At 39.9% G+C, this 14114-nt stretch overlaps 1 protein-coding gene across 1 annotated transcript; it reads right to left on the bottom strand.

The window, feature by feature from the left end:
* Positions 1 to 467: 467 nt before the first annotated feature.
* On the bottom strand, positions 468 to 11892 carry LOC119477882 (kinesin family binding protein). The gene is made up of 13 exons (XM_037752090.1): positions 11172 to 11892; positions 9841 to 9939; positions 8699 to 8778; positions 8421 to 8479; positions 7764 to 7888; positions 6696 to 6789; positions 6345 to 6457; positions 5165 to 5314; positions 4794 to 4868; positions 3874 to 4036; positions 3570 to 3750; positions 3285 to 3470; positions 468 to 1942 (listed from the first exon to the last, which is right to left on the bottom strand). The coding sequence occupies exons 1-13, from the start codon at positions 11643 to 11645 to the stop codon at positions 1804 to 1806; spliced, it is 1938 nt and encodes a 645-aa protein (XP_037608018.1). The 5' UTR covers positions 11646 to 11892; the 3' UTR covers positions 468 to 1803.
* Between the last annotated feature and the right edge of the window lie 2222 nt (positions 11893 to 14114).

Here is a 14114-nt window from a genome sequence, read left to right on the forward strand (position 1 = left end):
ACAAAGTATCAGTGAATCAGAGACACCGTCTGTCCTGCAGCGGTACAGCTTCACCACAAGGTCATGATTCCCTCGAAGAGGAAGCAGCATAGAGTAGGTCGAAGTTGCATTGCCTCATGATTAGTTGGAAATTGGTCATGCATTTGCTCACACATCTGGCCTCTGTTACACTCACCCTTATAAAAAACATGGAACTGAATCTGAAATTCTCGATAAACTCTAATCCAACATTTAGAAATCCTCACGTGAAAAGCTATCAAGTTTAAATGTCCCTTTGTCTCTGCCGGCTGTAACACGTGTATGTCGTTTTTAATAACCTACACAATGTGCAGATAAATGTACGTAACTATAACAATATGGGAAACATGCAGGACACAACTGTGGGAGACAAACAATATGAAGACATAACAACAAGATGTAAACTGAGATATACTGGAACTTTTATAGAACATCATCACATCGTCACAGTCAGTTTAAGAGATAATTTTGTTTTAATAGACATCATTTATGACATTTCTCTGCATTAAGTGATTTAATAGACTGGAAAAAAGGTTCTTAAACTCATTTGGGCCCCAAACTGAGATAATTTTAGTCTTTTACTTCGGGACCCATCAACTTCTGTTATATGGAGATGTACCAGAGAAAACACTGGGGAGACATTTTACACCCAGCGTCTCTTTGCAAATAAAAAGCACATATTGTTATTGTGACATAAGTGTGTATTACTTCATTGGTTTATAACAATTACATACAGTATCTGCTGGACATATAACAGAATGACATTGTGATTCCTCAGAGACGGGAAGAAAATACACAGGTTCACCAGGATGAAGCCGGCATCATGCAGATTATTATATCTCATAAACCAACATTATTAAGTCCACTTAATGGCCGTCACTGGGACGGTTGCTTCTGACAGTTCAGACAATTGTTCTGACTATTTGCAGAACGAGTATCTCAGTTATAAGGCGCAACAACAACAACAACCTGTCAGTAGTACAAACTGGGTCAGCTCAACTATCTGTACCTTTGGCTGCCTATCGTTATTACCATGGTTAAAATAACCCTGGTTACAGTAGGCCTTAACATTTGTTTTACCGTCAGAGACGGAGAAGACAAGAAAAGTAGCTGAAGTAACAGAATTATAGTGTGCTAAAGTGCTTTACACAAAATAAAGCCACATTAAATAAAAACAAGTATGAATAACAATAGAAAACAAATATGAATCAGACTAGGGTGACAAAATTAATTAATTATGTACATATCAGCCACAAGGATGAAAAGGGGACTGTCTAGTCCAAGCAGCTACTTTTTTGTTTCAAAGGGAGTGTCTGACATTTTAGCGATAGACCTACAAATATTCCTTCACACCACTCTGGTTGGGAAGAAAGCATCTATGTAAAGAGAAAAACAGGTCTGGGTCAATTCATAATCAATTCAAAGTGCTGAACTATTCTCAATTATCTCATAGTACTACAAGAGAGACATTTTCATATTAGCATGGAAGAGACTATATTTACTGTGCAATTTGAATCAAAAGTCAATTGACCACACATTTTACTTCACAGAGGAGAGCACATATGTACAGCGTGTAATGGGTTCAAAGGTTTTGTGAAAGCAGCATGCCCACTGAAAACAAAAGGCCATCACCAATACAAGTAAGTAAGACAGTCAGTCAGTCAGTCAGTCAGTCTGCCAGTTTCCACTGACTGTAAAGGTGGTACATTTAGACTGACTGGCTCATCTGGATGGATTTAACACTATTAGTCAACCAAAAAGTCAGTCGGTGAACAGTGGCGTCCTTCAGTTGTTTACAACCATCTTAGCTTTGAGGCGGTTGATTTTGAGAGGGAGCAGGCCGACCATCTCCGCACTCAGCTCCAGCTCCGTCCCCACAGTGGCGGCTGCCTCAGGGTGGGCCTCACAGTACTGCACCACGTATCTAGACAACAGGTGGAAGGTCATCAACACATTATACAGATAAACAACATAGCGAAATCCTTTCTATTCCACCAAATACATCTGTCTTTCTATTTTCCTTTTGCTTCTACATTAAAGCTGGAGTGCGGGACTTTATCATATATAAAAAAAAATTGCCATTGCCAAACAAGTTCACTAAATGCTGATTAATTCTATCGCCACCAGCTCTCTGTATATCACTGTATACCGGAGTTGTGGTGTCTGGCGTCTGTGGCAACTTTCAACAAGTATGCCTGCAGCTGAGTTTGCTACATCGCCCCCACCCCCAGGAGAGCTCTCTTCAAGTCTTCCCATGCACAGTTTTTTTACTTTTAATAAGGGCTGTAAAAGTTTACGCAATAATAACGTTTTACTGCAAATTAGTTTTAACGCCACTAATTTCTTTAACACATTAATCGAACACAACAATCGATCTTTCAGAGGTTGTATTGGGCTCAGTTACCAGTGAAGATACTGGTATCATATGAAACTAGAAAACCTAAACTATGTCTACTAGCTTGTCGAGAAGGAGGCTAAATAACGCTCCAAACTTGCGCTAAATTTTGGCGATGAAAAACTGTCATGGCCATTTTCAGAGGGGTCCCTTGACCTCTGAGCTCAAGATATGTGAATGGGTTCTATGGGTACCCACGAGTCTCCCCTTTACAGACATGCCCACTTTATGATAATCACATGCAGTTTGGGGCAAGACATAGTCAAGTCAGACAGCTGTTGTTGCCTGTTGGGCTGCAGTTTGCCATGTTATGATTTGAGCCTATTTTTTATGCTAAATGCAGTACCTTGGAGGGTTTCTGGACAATATTTGTCATTGTTTTGTGTTGTTAATTAATTTCCAATAATACATAGATATACACACATAAAGAAAGCATATTTGCCCACTCCAATGTTGAGTATTAAATACTTGACAAATCTCCCTTTAAGGTACATTTTGAACAGATAAAAAAATGTGTGATTAATTTGCGATTAATCACGATTAACTATGGAGAACCATGCGATTGATCGCGATTAAATATTTTAATTGATTGACAGCCCTACTTTAGTCCTTTCTCTGAATGACACATTTATTTTTTATCTGGAGCATCCACTCCAGAAACATAGCTTCTGCTATACTTCCAGCTGCTGCTCGGTCACTATGGTATCTCCCATATAGTAATTTACTCTCACTGTTAGAGGGGGGAGACAAATGTTCCGCACTCCAGCTTTAACGTCAACCTGATACTGTCCTGTGGAGAGCACATTTTTCAATATGCAACCCAGAAAGTGTTTAGATGTATCACCATAAGTTAACAACCACATCTTCTTACTTGTAGTGTTCCAGAGACTTGTCGAGGTTTTCCAGCTGAACAGAGGGTGTAGAGCTGATCAGCCGGCTGTAGAGTCGGGCCACTCTGAAGCGGGCCACCAGCGCCGGTCTGAGCACCTCCTCCTCCAGGTGCTCCGGAGGCTTCCCCTCGGGAGAACACAGAGAGTCTATGAACATCTGGAAGTATCTGGAGAGAAGAACAGAGGATTTAAAGTCATTCAGATTGAATAAATGTAGATGCACAGACACATACGGGTCGTCCACACACACACACACACACACTCACTTGGCAGAGGCAGAGCAGAGATGGTTGAATTTCTTAACGGTGTGGTTATCTAGAGACTGTGTATCAGCTTGTCTGTTGGCCAGCGTCAGTTTCAGTTTCAGGTCCATCATTTCATTGTAGATCTCAGCTAACTCAAACATCATCTGTCTGCGTATCATTAGGTAATACTGGGCGTTCAAGTCTGTAGAGAAACAGAAAGTCAGATTTAATCAATCCTTGCATGGACATGCGGGCTGAACATTGACAAGTTATTTTGTTTCATCTTTTTTTTTTACTGTAATCAAGAACAAAGTTATCACAGTACCATTGCAGATTGGCTCTAGCATGTCCACTCTGCGTTTGTGCATTTTGCAGCGCCGCTCCAGATCCTCTTCAAAGAAAGCCAGTGCCCTGAACAGAGCACTGTGGTCCTGCAAGATCTCTATGTGGTCCGTCACATAACCGTCCATTACAAAGTACTCCTTGGCCTGCAAAACGATGGAGACAGTTTTAGTTGAAACTATACACTGTGGGTTCAACGCTTGGGTTTTTTTGAGTCCAGCTTCTTAAATGTGAATATTTTCTGGTTTCTTTACTCGTCTGTGACAGAAAACTGAATATCTTTGAGTTGTGGACAAAACAAGACTTTTGAGGACGTCATCATGGGGTTTGGGAAACATTGATCGATATTTTCTGACATTTTATAGACCAGACAAAAAATCGATTAATCGAAAAAATAGTCTACAGGTTAATCGACAATGAAAATAATCGTTAGTAGCAGCCCTACATTGCATATGAGGTGAATATGTAAGACGACAATATAATGAGGACTTTAGGAACAGTAAAGTGGTACTAGACAGTACAGTTGAGACCATCTGAAGCTATCTGCTCGGTACATTCACTGATGTTTCAAGTCCAGTCAAGTTTGTTTATACAGTCCAATATCAATATAATATCTCAATGGGCTTCACAGCCCACAAACTGCGCTGGGAGGTGAATATAAATATGAGTTCAAAAGCATCTGTTTGATTGAGTAGCCTGATTTATTAATGTATTTTTATTAAATTACTTTTAATAAATCAGTTATCTGCTGGTATGGCAGTATCTACAATAACTCAGCCACATGGGATTCTTTAACTGTGCTCCACTTCTGTGTATGTCTGTTTACTTGTAGAAAAGTGTCTAAATTGATGATATGATTCTGTCCAACCCAGGTTTCAGTGTGTGTTTTCGCGCTGTGCATACCTGTGTGACATAATTCTGTCCCACCAGAAAAACAGCTCTGGCCTCAGTGAAGTCCAATGGTAACAAACAGCGCACCTGGAAAACAGAAAGCAGAGAGTTTGGTGTCATCTGCTAAAATAGTTTGAGTATTTATTTGCAGAATACTGCCCTCTGGAGATACAATAATCTTAAATCTGTATTTATTGTCTGGATTATGGATTTGGAATGATACTATCACATGAAAACCTTGTATCACTAAAACACTCCAAAAATAGCTACTGTTATAAGGTATTATTAATCAAATTAAGCATTTTCTGCTGCTACTGACACAGAGTAACACTAATAATTATTATAAAAACCATTAGTAGAAGCATCAGACACAGTATACAAACCTTCTCTTCCAGGCTAGCAATGGAGTCAAAGGTGTCTTCAGAGCCAAACAGCAGAGCGCTCTTTCTGCCCTTCTCTTCTTCTTCCTCCTCACGTCTCCTCGCTCCCTTCAACTCTTCTTGACGATCAGTATCCAGCTCCCCAATGCTGTCCTGGTCACAAACACACGTGCGAGCACATTTTAAGACAATACTACTATGTATGTATGTACCTTGGGTTGTCTACTGATATAGTTGAGGTTTTTGTTGGCGGTGCTCTTTCCTTCAGCCATGGTGGCCATCACTGTTTGTAGAGGCTAAGCCTAAGACTTATTGCCACTGAGGGGCTGCATAGACGGGCTTAGTAGTGTCTTGTGAAATAGTCCAACTTCCGTTCTTGCTTGAATATTTATTTCTCACCGTTATGTGTCTCCAATGAGCTACATGTTAACAATCATAACCGGCGAATACAACCAGAGTTCACCTGTTTGTACTCCTCCTACATCTAAAAACACCTGTCACCTGAACAGAGAGGCGAAGTCCCTCCCCTTCCGGCGGACCCCAGGGGACCTTATTTCGGAAAAAATATGTACAGTAGTCTACGGAGAGAGACAAATCATTTTTGATCCTGTTTGAATTGCACCATGAATCAACACGTAACATGTTTGTCAACGTTAGAACATAATTTTGCAAGTCAAGAAAGTCACAGTTTGTTGTAGGTTTGTCGTAGTATCATTTAGTTTTGTGTGAAAACACTCAGTGAACTACATCTCTCTTCTCGCACAATAAAAGTCACCACTAGCTAGCGAGCTAACTTAGCAATGACCAGACACAAATGAAACATTCTCTTAACTGATGTGTTTTATTTAGCGACTCCTGGTCTTTTTAACAGCAAACATCATATGTGTTGATTCATGACGCAATTCAAACTGGATCAAACAATATTTGTCTCTTGCCATTGACTACCATTCATATTTTTTTCAAAATAAGGCCCCATGGTTGTCCACCTCGCCTCTCTATGATGGTTCCTACCTTTATAGAAAAACCCAATACAAGGGCGCTACCTACTGGTCCATTTCTGTCCTACATACACTAAACTCCAGAAATGGCTCCTACACTGTTCACATGAGAGGTGTGAACTTGAGTATAGAGGTTTTCTAAACAGCCACACATGAACGTCCACACACATACAACCATGTCGTACCTCCAGCAGCTTCTTGGAGTCCTGCAGGAGGTTGAGACAGTATTTGATCCAACATCTCGCAATGTCTGCTCTCTTCTGCCTAAGCTGCTCTCTGCGCTCACTCTCTGTCTCACCTGGGTCACACAAATGTAGAAAAAGATGTTAGGATATGCCGGAGGAGAGGCAAGGAATGATAGATATATCTGGACGGAGTGAGAGGGAAGGAGGACATCACTGAGGAAGGACTGGTCGTGCGTATTCGCACATGCCTGACTCATTGTAGTTGATCAGGACTATAGAGTACAAAGGAAATAATCAAATAATTATGCTTATTTTGATATATATGTTAATTAAAGCTCTATTGATACTTACTCTCCTGTGCAGCGGCCTCAGAAGGAACCTCTCCTGCCAAACCTGATATGACAGTAGCTGCTGCGAGGCAATGTCTGCCTTCCATGTATCGGCCCTACAAATTACACACACACACACATTTTAGAGTGACAGTGCCTAGCGAACAACTAGAGCAGATCTTATATAATATATAGGATTATTACAACCAAATTTCTCGCCATTTAATCAAAATTATTTGACTGCATATCAAGTCTGTGAAAAATGCAACCACAAAACTGTATAAACGCAAGGCAGAACAGATTTATTTCTTTAGATAGATTAAACCATTTTGGATGATAACATGCCAATAAGATGTGAAGTTTTAAATTAAGTGTTTTCAATCAATTGAAATAGGGCTGTCAAAGTGAACGCAATATAACGCTTAACGCAAATTTGTGTTAACGCCACTAATTTCTTTAATGCATTAACACAAATTGTGATTTTTAAGTTTTAGCGGGCTTAGTTTTAAAGCTAGAGTGAAGATAATGGCATCATATGAAACTAGAAAAACCTAAGGAATCTATTGGTATCAACCATGTCTACTAGCTTGTCATGAAGGAGGATAAATAACACTCCACACTTGTAAAAACTAGTATTGCTATTTTCAAAGGGGTCCCTTGACCTCTGACCTCAAGATATGTGAATGAAATTGGGTTCTATAGGTACCCACAAGTCTCCCCTCTACAGACATGCCCACCTTATGATAATCACATGCAGTTTGGGGCAAGTCATAGTCAAGTCAGCAAACTGACAGCTGTTGTCGCCTGTTGGGCTTGCCATGTTATGATTTGAGCATATTTTTTATCCTAAATGCATGGAAAATATTTGTCATTGTTTTGTGTTGTTACTTGATTTCCAATAATAAATATATACAAACATTTGCCTAAAGCAGGCATATTTGTCCACTCCCATGTTGAGAAGAGCATTAAATACTTGACAAATCTCCCTTTAAGGTACATTTTGAACAGATAAAAAAATATGTGATTAATTGCAATTAAACATTTTGATCGACTGAGCCCTAAATCGAAATCAATGTGGGCCCTACTGTACCTCAGTGATGTAATACTGGGATAGTGTAGCAGCGTTCAGAGCCCACTCCATTGGACTGAACTGATTTAACTGCAGCTGTCTCTGCAGGGTGCTGTGGCAGTAGGTAGCAGCACGCTCATTTTCACCTGGGAGAAAAAAAACACTATAGTTATTATTACTATTATCAAGCAAAGCAATACATTAACATAATAAGCGTCATTATATTCACATAGATAAATATGAATCCAGTTCAGAAGCGGACTTCAGAAATGCCTCAAAAAATTGATGAATATGATGTTATTGATGTTATTGAATTATACAGAATTTTAAGTTAAGATCATCCTTTATCAGTCCCACAGCAAGGACATTTGCATTGTTACAGCAGCAAAGAGGACAGTGCAAAGAACAAGAGGCATCCGTAGAAAACAGACCAAGATGTAATACATAGTAGGTAAACAACAGATATAATAAGTAAATAGTAAGAAAGCTAAAATATAAAACAATTTTAAAATATATACAAATATAGTAGTAAAGAATACAGTAGTATACTAAAGAACTCCTCTATATCTTTTAAAATATGATTGAGTACATTCTACATAAGTTTTTAAGTATTTCATTTACACAATCCAATAAAGATTTACTGTTGTACTAATTCGACTGAAACAAGATCAGACTTACCCAGGTTTTTATAGACTTGAGCAAGGTAGTACATGGTGTGGGTGTAGGCCAACTCAAACCTGAGACATGAAAGTTACAGAAAGAGTGAAAGGGAGCATAAAGGGGATATAGAGAAGGCAGAGCATTCTAGAGGAAGATACAAATCAAAACCAGGGTTTGCTGTATGAATGACCACTATCATGCAAACTTTGGGAGAATATTAATATAAACAGGTGAGAAGTCTTGTGTACATGTTTGTGTGGATCTTCCGTATATGGATGTTGGAGTTTACAAGTTACCTCTTAGTCCTTTCCTGATGTGTCAGCAGTTTCTCCTCAGTAGTGAAGTACTCTGTCATATCAGTGGGTGGACTCCCATCCTGAAAAACACAACAACCATGGCTCCATAATCTTGTCCTCTGCTGTTGTAAGAAACTAATACCCGTCAGTCAGTTTGTCTTTTGAATGCTGGTGTCAACATAGTTCCAGCAAGTGACACATTTACTGCCAACAATCAGGCCACATACTTAAAAGGTGCAGTGTGCAGGATTTGGCGACATCTAGTGGGGTCCGTGGCAATTTCTTAGAGGGTCCGCGAAATAATGTTTAATCGGTGTTATGATTATGAGGGGTGCTTGGAAGATTTTCTCCCCTGTAAGGGGGTACCTGGCCCAAAAAAATGTTTGAGAAACCCTGCACTACGGTGTATGCTCACTCACTCATCACTCATCTTCAACCGATTATCCGGGGTCGGGTCGCGGGGGTAACAGCTCTAGCAGGAGACCCCAAACTTCCCTTTCCCGGGCCACATTAACCAGCTCTGACTGGGGGATCCCGAGGCGTTCCCAGGCCAGTGTGGAGATATAATCTCTCCACCTAGTCATGGGTCTTCCCCGTGGCCTCCTCCCAGCTGGTCGTGCCTGGAACACCTACCTACGGAGGCGCCCAGAGGGCATCCTTACCAGATGCCCGAACCACCTCAGCTGGCTCCTTTCAACGCAAAGGAGCAGCGGCTCTACTCCGAGTCCCTCACGGATGACTGAGCTTCTCACCCTATGTGAGAGTTGGAACGAAGATTGATCGGTAGATCGAGAGCTTTGCCTTCCGGCTAAGCTCTCTTTTCGTCACAACGGTGCGGTAAAGTGAATGCAATACCGCCCCCGCTGCTCCGATTATCCGGCCAATCTCCCGTTCCGTAGTCCCCTCACTCGCGAACAAGACCCCGAGGTACTTGAACTCCTTCACTTGGGGTAAGGACTCATTCCCTGGTGTGTGCTGTCAAGTGTTTATCATGATCTCCAGATTATAGACGAGTGACACTGAAGGAGCTAGATAACATAGAAGTGATGGTTTTCTTTAGCCATAGTCTCTCCTGCACTGTCATCAACTAATGTACTAGCAGCTTGAAGTAAACAGTCACACAGACAGGACACCAGCCTCACCTCCTTCATATAACGTTGGTACGTGGATTCTGCTGTTTCTAGGAATCCCTGAGCCGTCTCCATCTCATCCCGTTCTGCCCACAGGATACCCAGCTGGTTCTGATAACACAAACACATCATCACATGAGTGAGTCATCAGCATCACCTGATCTCCTGCTACAGTAGAATCATTATGTACTCTGTTTGGAAGGCTTTATAATGAACCTGATGGACTCCTTGTTAATTACAAATCATCAATACACATGAAAGCTGTAATGTATATAAAAGCTTTCCCACAATGCTCCTTCCCCGGTGTTATTGATCATGACAATTTATGATCAACTTTATAACGGTCAGTTAGTTAACGGTCAGTTAGTTAACGGTCAGTTAGCTCTATACAGCATTCAGGGTAACGGTTGCGTTAACGGTCAGTTAGTTAACGGTCAGTTATCTAACGGTCAGTTAGCTCTCTACAGTATTACTTAGGCAACGGTTAAGTTAACGGTCAGTTAACTAACGGTCAGTTAGCTCTACAGCATCATTAAGGTTAACGGTTAAGTTAACGGTCACTTAACTAACGGTCAGTTAGCTCTACAGCATCATTAAGGTTAACGGTTAAGTTAACGGTCAGTTAACTAACGGTCAGTTAGCTCTACAGCATCATTAAGGTTAACGGTTAAGTTAACGGTCAGTTAACTAACGGTCAGTTAGCTCTACAGCATCATTAAGGTTAACGGTTAAGTTAACGGTCACTTAACTAACGGTCAGTTAGCTCTACAGCATCATTAAGGTTAACGGTTAAGTTAACGGTCACTTAACTAACGGTCAGTTAGCTCTACAGCATCATTAATGGTAACGGTTAAGTTAACGGTCAGTTAACTAACGGTCAGTTAGCTCTACAGCATCATTAAGGTTAACGGTTAAGTTAACGGTCAGTTAACTAACGGTCAGTTAGCTCTACAGCATCATTAAGGTTAACGGTTAAGTTAACGGTCAGTTAACTAACGGTCAGTTAGCTCTACAGCATCATTAAGGTTAACGGTTAAGTTAACGGTCACTTAACTAACGGTCAGTTAGCTCTACAGCATCATTAAGGTTAATGGTTAAGTTAACGGTCACTTAACTAACGGTCAGTTAGCTCTACAGCATCATTAAGGTTAACGGTTAAGTTAACGGTCACTTAACTAACGGTCAGTTAGCTCTACAGCATCATTAATGGTAACGGTTAAGTTAACGGTCAGTTAGCTCTATAACATCATTAAGGGTAACGGTTAAGTTAACGGTCAGTTATCTCTACAGCATCATTAAAGGTAACGGTTAAGTTAACGGTTATAAGTTAACGTCATGGTTACCCTGACGTGGTTTAACAGAGACACATTCTCCGTCGACACTCCGCATCTCTCCAGCAGCTTCATACAGTTCATCAGATGCTCCTGCCCGGCGGACAGCTCCTCTGTGTCAATGTGGTTGACGCCCAGATAGTACTCCACAGCCCCGAGTTTAGCGGCCCTCAGCCCGGCCGGTGAGTCTCCACTGAAGTCTCCCTGACCGAACAACCCGTCCTCCCTCTGGCCGTCCTCCGGCGGCTCTGCCACCGGCCGCTGCTCGCCGCTCTCTCCGCCGCTACCGCCGCTCTCCTCCTCTCCTTCGCCGGCCTCGAAGCTCTTGAGCGAGCAGTATATCTCTCTGAGGAGCTCCCTGGCCTTGTATTTGGAGCGGAACGGGTCGTTCTCAGGGTCATTTCGTGACTCTACGACAGTGAGGTTTTGGGCGTTGGTGAATTTGTCGCAAACAGCTCTCCACTCATCGCTCCTCACGGTCGCCATGTTGCTCTGCTTCTTCTTCTTCTTGTTCCTCGGTGTTTATCTGCGGTTGGCTTAGAGGTGCATTACCGCCACCATCTGGACTACTGCAGTGTGGAACAGGAGCTTGTGCAGAAACAAAATAAAAATACAAAATAATAATAATAAGAAAAAAAATTAAATAAAATAATAATAAAAAATTAAATACTAAAGACAAATAATAATAATAATAATAATAATCCATTTTGGTGTTCTTCCTCTTTTGTCGTTTACCTCGCACAACTGGTTTGTTTTTGTTGCATTACTGCCATCTCCTGGAAGCAGTTAGGCTATCTCCATAGAAACAGTTCCTATGGTTATCTCTTTATATTCCTCTTACAGTATTTACATCACTGTATTTCTCCCAAAACATCCAATCATCACAAATATGTATTTCAGCTTCATTTAAATGTCATTTACTTGAATCTGTATGTGTCTCCAGTATATCTGTTATGTTGTATATGTGGTGAAATGTAATCAATTGATTGCCTACATATCTATTATTCAACGTTGCATTGCATTGTGGGATATGAGTGAAAAGATTCTGTGTATATGACAAAAAAAAAAGTGTTTCACCAAGAAGTGAAAGTCAATTGTTTGTTCCATTGCAACATCAGCGGCCAGCAGCAAAGCTATACTGTTAAGAATTTCCCAGTAAAATAACAGTAAAGAACTGGCAGCAGGGTTGTCTTTATGTTACTGTAAAATTAACATTATTATACTGTCACTGCAATTTACAGCTTTGTACTGTTAATGAAAAATACAGTTTGAACTGGTTGTTTTTTATTAATTTCACAGTATTTTACAGTTAATTTACTGTTTAAAGATACATTATATAGCTGTTTTTCACCTTTCTTTTACATTATCTTACTGATTTTGTTTTAATGCACTATTTAGGTTGTATTTAATAAACATTATTTTTATTCTTAGCAGGTTACAGACATAGGAATAGTCACACTAAATAGAATTAAAGGCACTTGTTAGGAAAAAGGCTATAATAGACTTGTTAACACTTTTCCCTAAATGTCTGTCTATAGCTGGCTACAAGCACAGAATGCAAACCATAACAACATGTGAGTGAAGAACAATAAAGCTAATTCACTGATTTTACAATCATGTACAATGTACAAGCCTCACATGTGCAGATCAGGTCCCAGAATTCAAGAAATACAGCATGAAACTGTTACTGATGATACTTTAGACAGTTGATCAGCAGTAAAGTGCTGTTTTTTAAGAATGCATTATAGTTCAGTTAAAAAACGGCCTATGAGCGTAATTTAACAGGTTTTCTTTTGTATTAACAGTAAAGCACTATTTTTAGCAATTAATACTGTTGAAATCCTGCTGTAAATTAACAGCAATTGTTTACAGTGTACGCAACCGCCATTTTGGACTGAAAGCAACTACCAGACACCAATAAAACGTCCGCCTACAAAGTGTCTTACAAAAGTAAAAGTACATAATTTCTATTCTATTGTCACATTCTACCAAAATGGCCTGTGTTTAACAATAAAATATGAATATAAGAAGCGTTTTCAGTCCAAAATGGCGGCAGTTTTGTCTCTTTGCTTCTATACTCTTTGCTTTGACATCTTCTCATGAGTTCTTCTGTAAATGTGTGAATGTCTTCAGGTGGCGCTCCTTCCTGTGTCTGTTTCACTGCTCATGATGACCTTTCTTCACCTGAACTGATATGTCTCTACATGAAAATGTAAACTTCTCTATACTCTAAATGTTTGATGAATATTTGTATATATTTGTGTTGTTGTTTCTCTTCCACTGCACTGGTCTTATAGTATTGAATAAAAATATATATAGAAATATTCATAACAATTGTGCATTTTGCAATAAAACTAACACATCTGGCACAGATGCAGGTTTATGTGTTATAAAAATAAATATATGTCGGTTTACTACAAATTTGGCCCTGGGAGCCATGGCGAATAGGTGCTAAATATTCCAAAATGTTGAAGAAAACTGATTTTATGAGTCTTGATGATTTCCAAGGTGTGATCAAGCTGATTATACCAGATATCAGAAGATCACAGACATATTTTTCCCATCTTTATTTTTAAGGGTGCTTTTAAAAGCTTTTAACCTGAGAAAAACATGAAAACCAAATAAAAGGATTATGATCACTTCAGAGCCAAACTTCACCCCCTTGCCTTCATGATAGAATGACAACCATATACTGTATATACACCTATAGAATGGCACAATTTGAAATGAATGGCTGTTCAGTGTTTTAGTGCATTAGGTTGCAGAGCAAATTGTTGAGTGTAAACACGGCGTAGCAGCTTCCTTGACATTACCATGGTGAAATATCTGACATTGTAAAGAACACCTGATCCCTAACAATTAACATGGAACAGGACAAACAAGAATCAAATGAGAACTGCAACTACAACGCTGAACTTAATGAAAAACAATCAAATAAATCACTCACTTGCTGAA

Source organism: Sebastes umbrosus, chromosome 2 (genome assembly GCF_015220745.1).
Source record: "Sebastes umbrosus isolate fSebUmb1 chromosome 2, fSebUmb1.pri, whole genome shotgun sequence".
NCBI lineage: Eukaryota > Metazoa > Chordata > Actinopteri > Perciformes > Sebastidae > Sebastes > Sebastes umbrosus.

Excerpts from the sequence above, each read along its gene's own strand:
- LOC119477882 (XM_037752090.1), bottom strand. The coding sequence starts at position 11,645 with ATGGCGACCGTGAGGAGCGATGAGTGGAGAGCTGTTTGCGACAAATTC. Across the intron at positions 8,779-9,840 it reads ACCAACGTTATATGAAGGAG|GATGGGAGTCCACCCACTGA; the intron begins GTGAGGCTGGTG and ends TGTGTTTTTCAG. Across the intron at positions 7,889-8,420 it reads TCAAGTCTATAAAAACCTGG|GTGAAAATGAGCGTGCTGCT; the intron begins GTAAGTCTGATC and ends TTTTTCTCCCAG.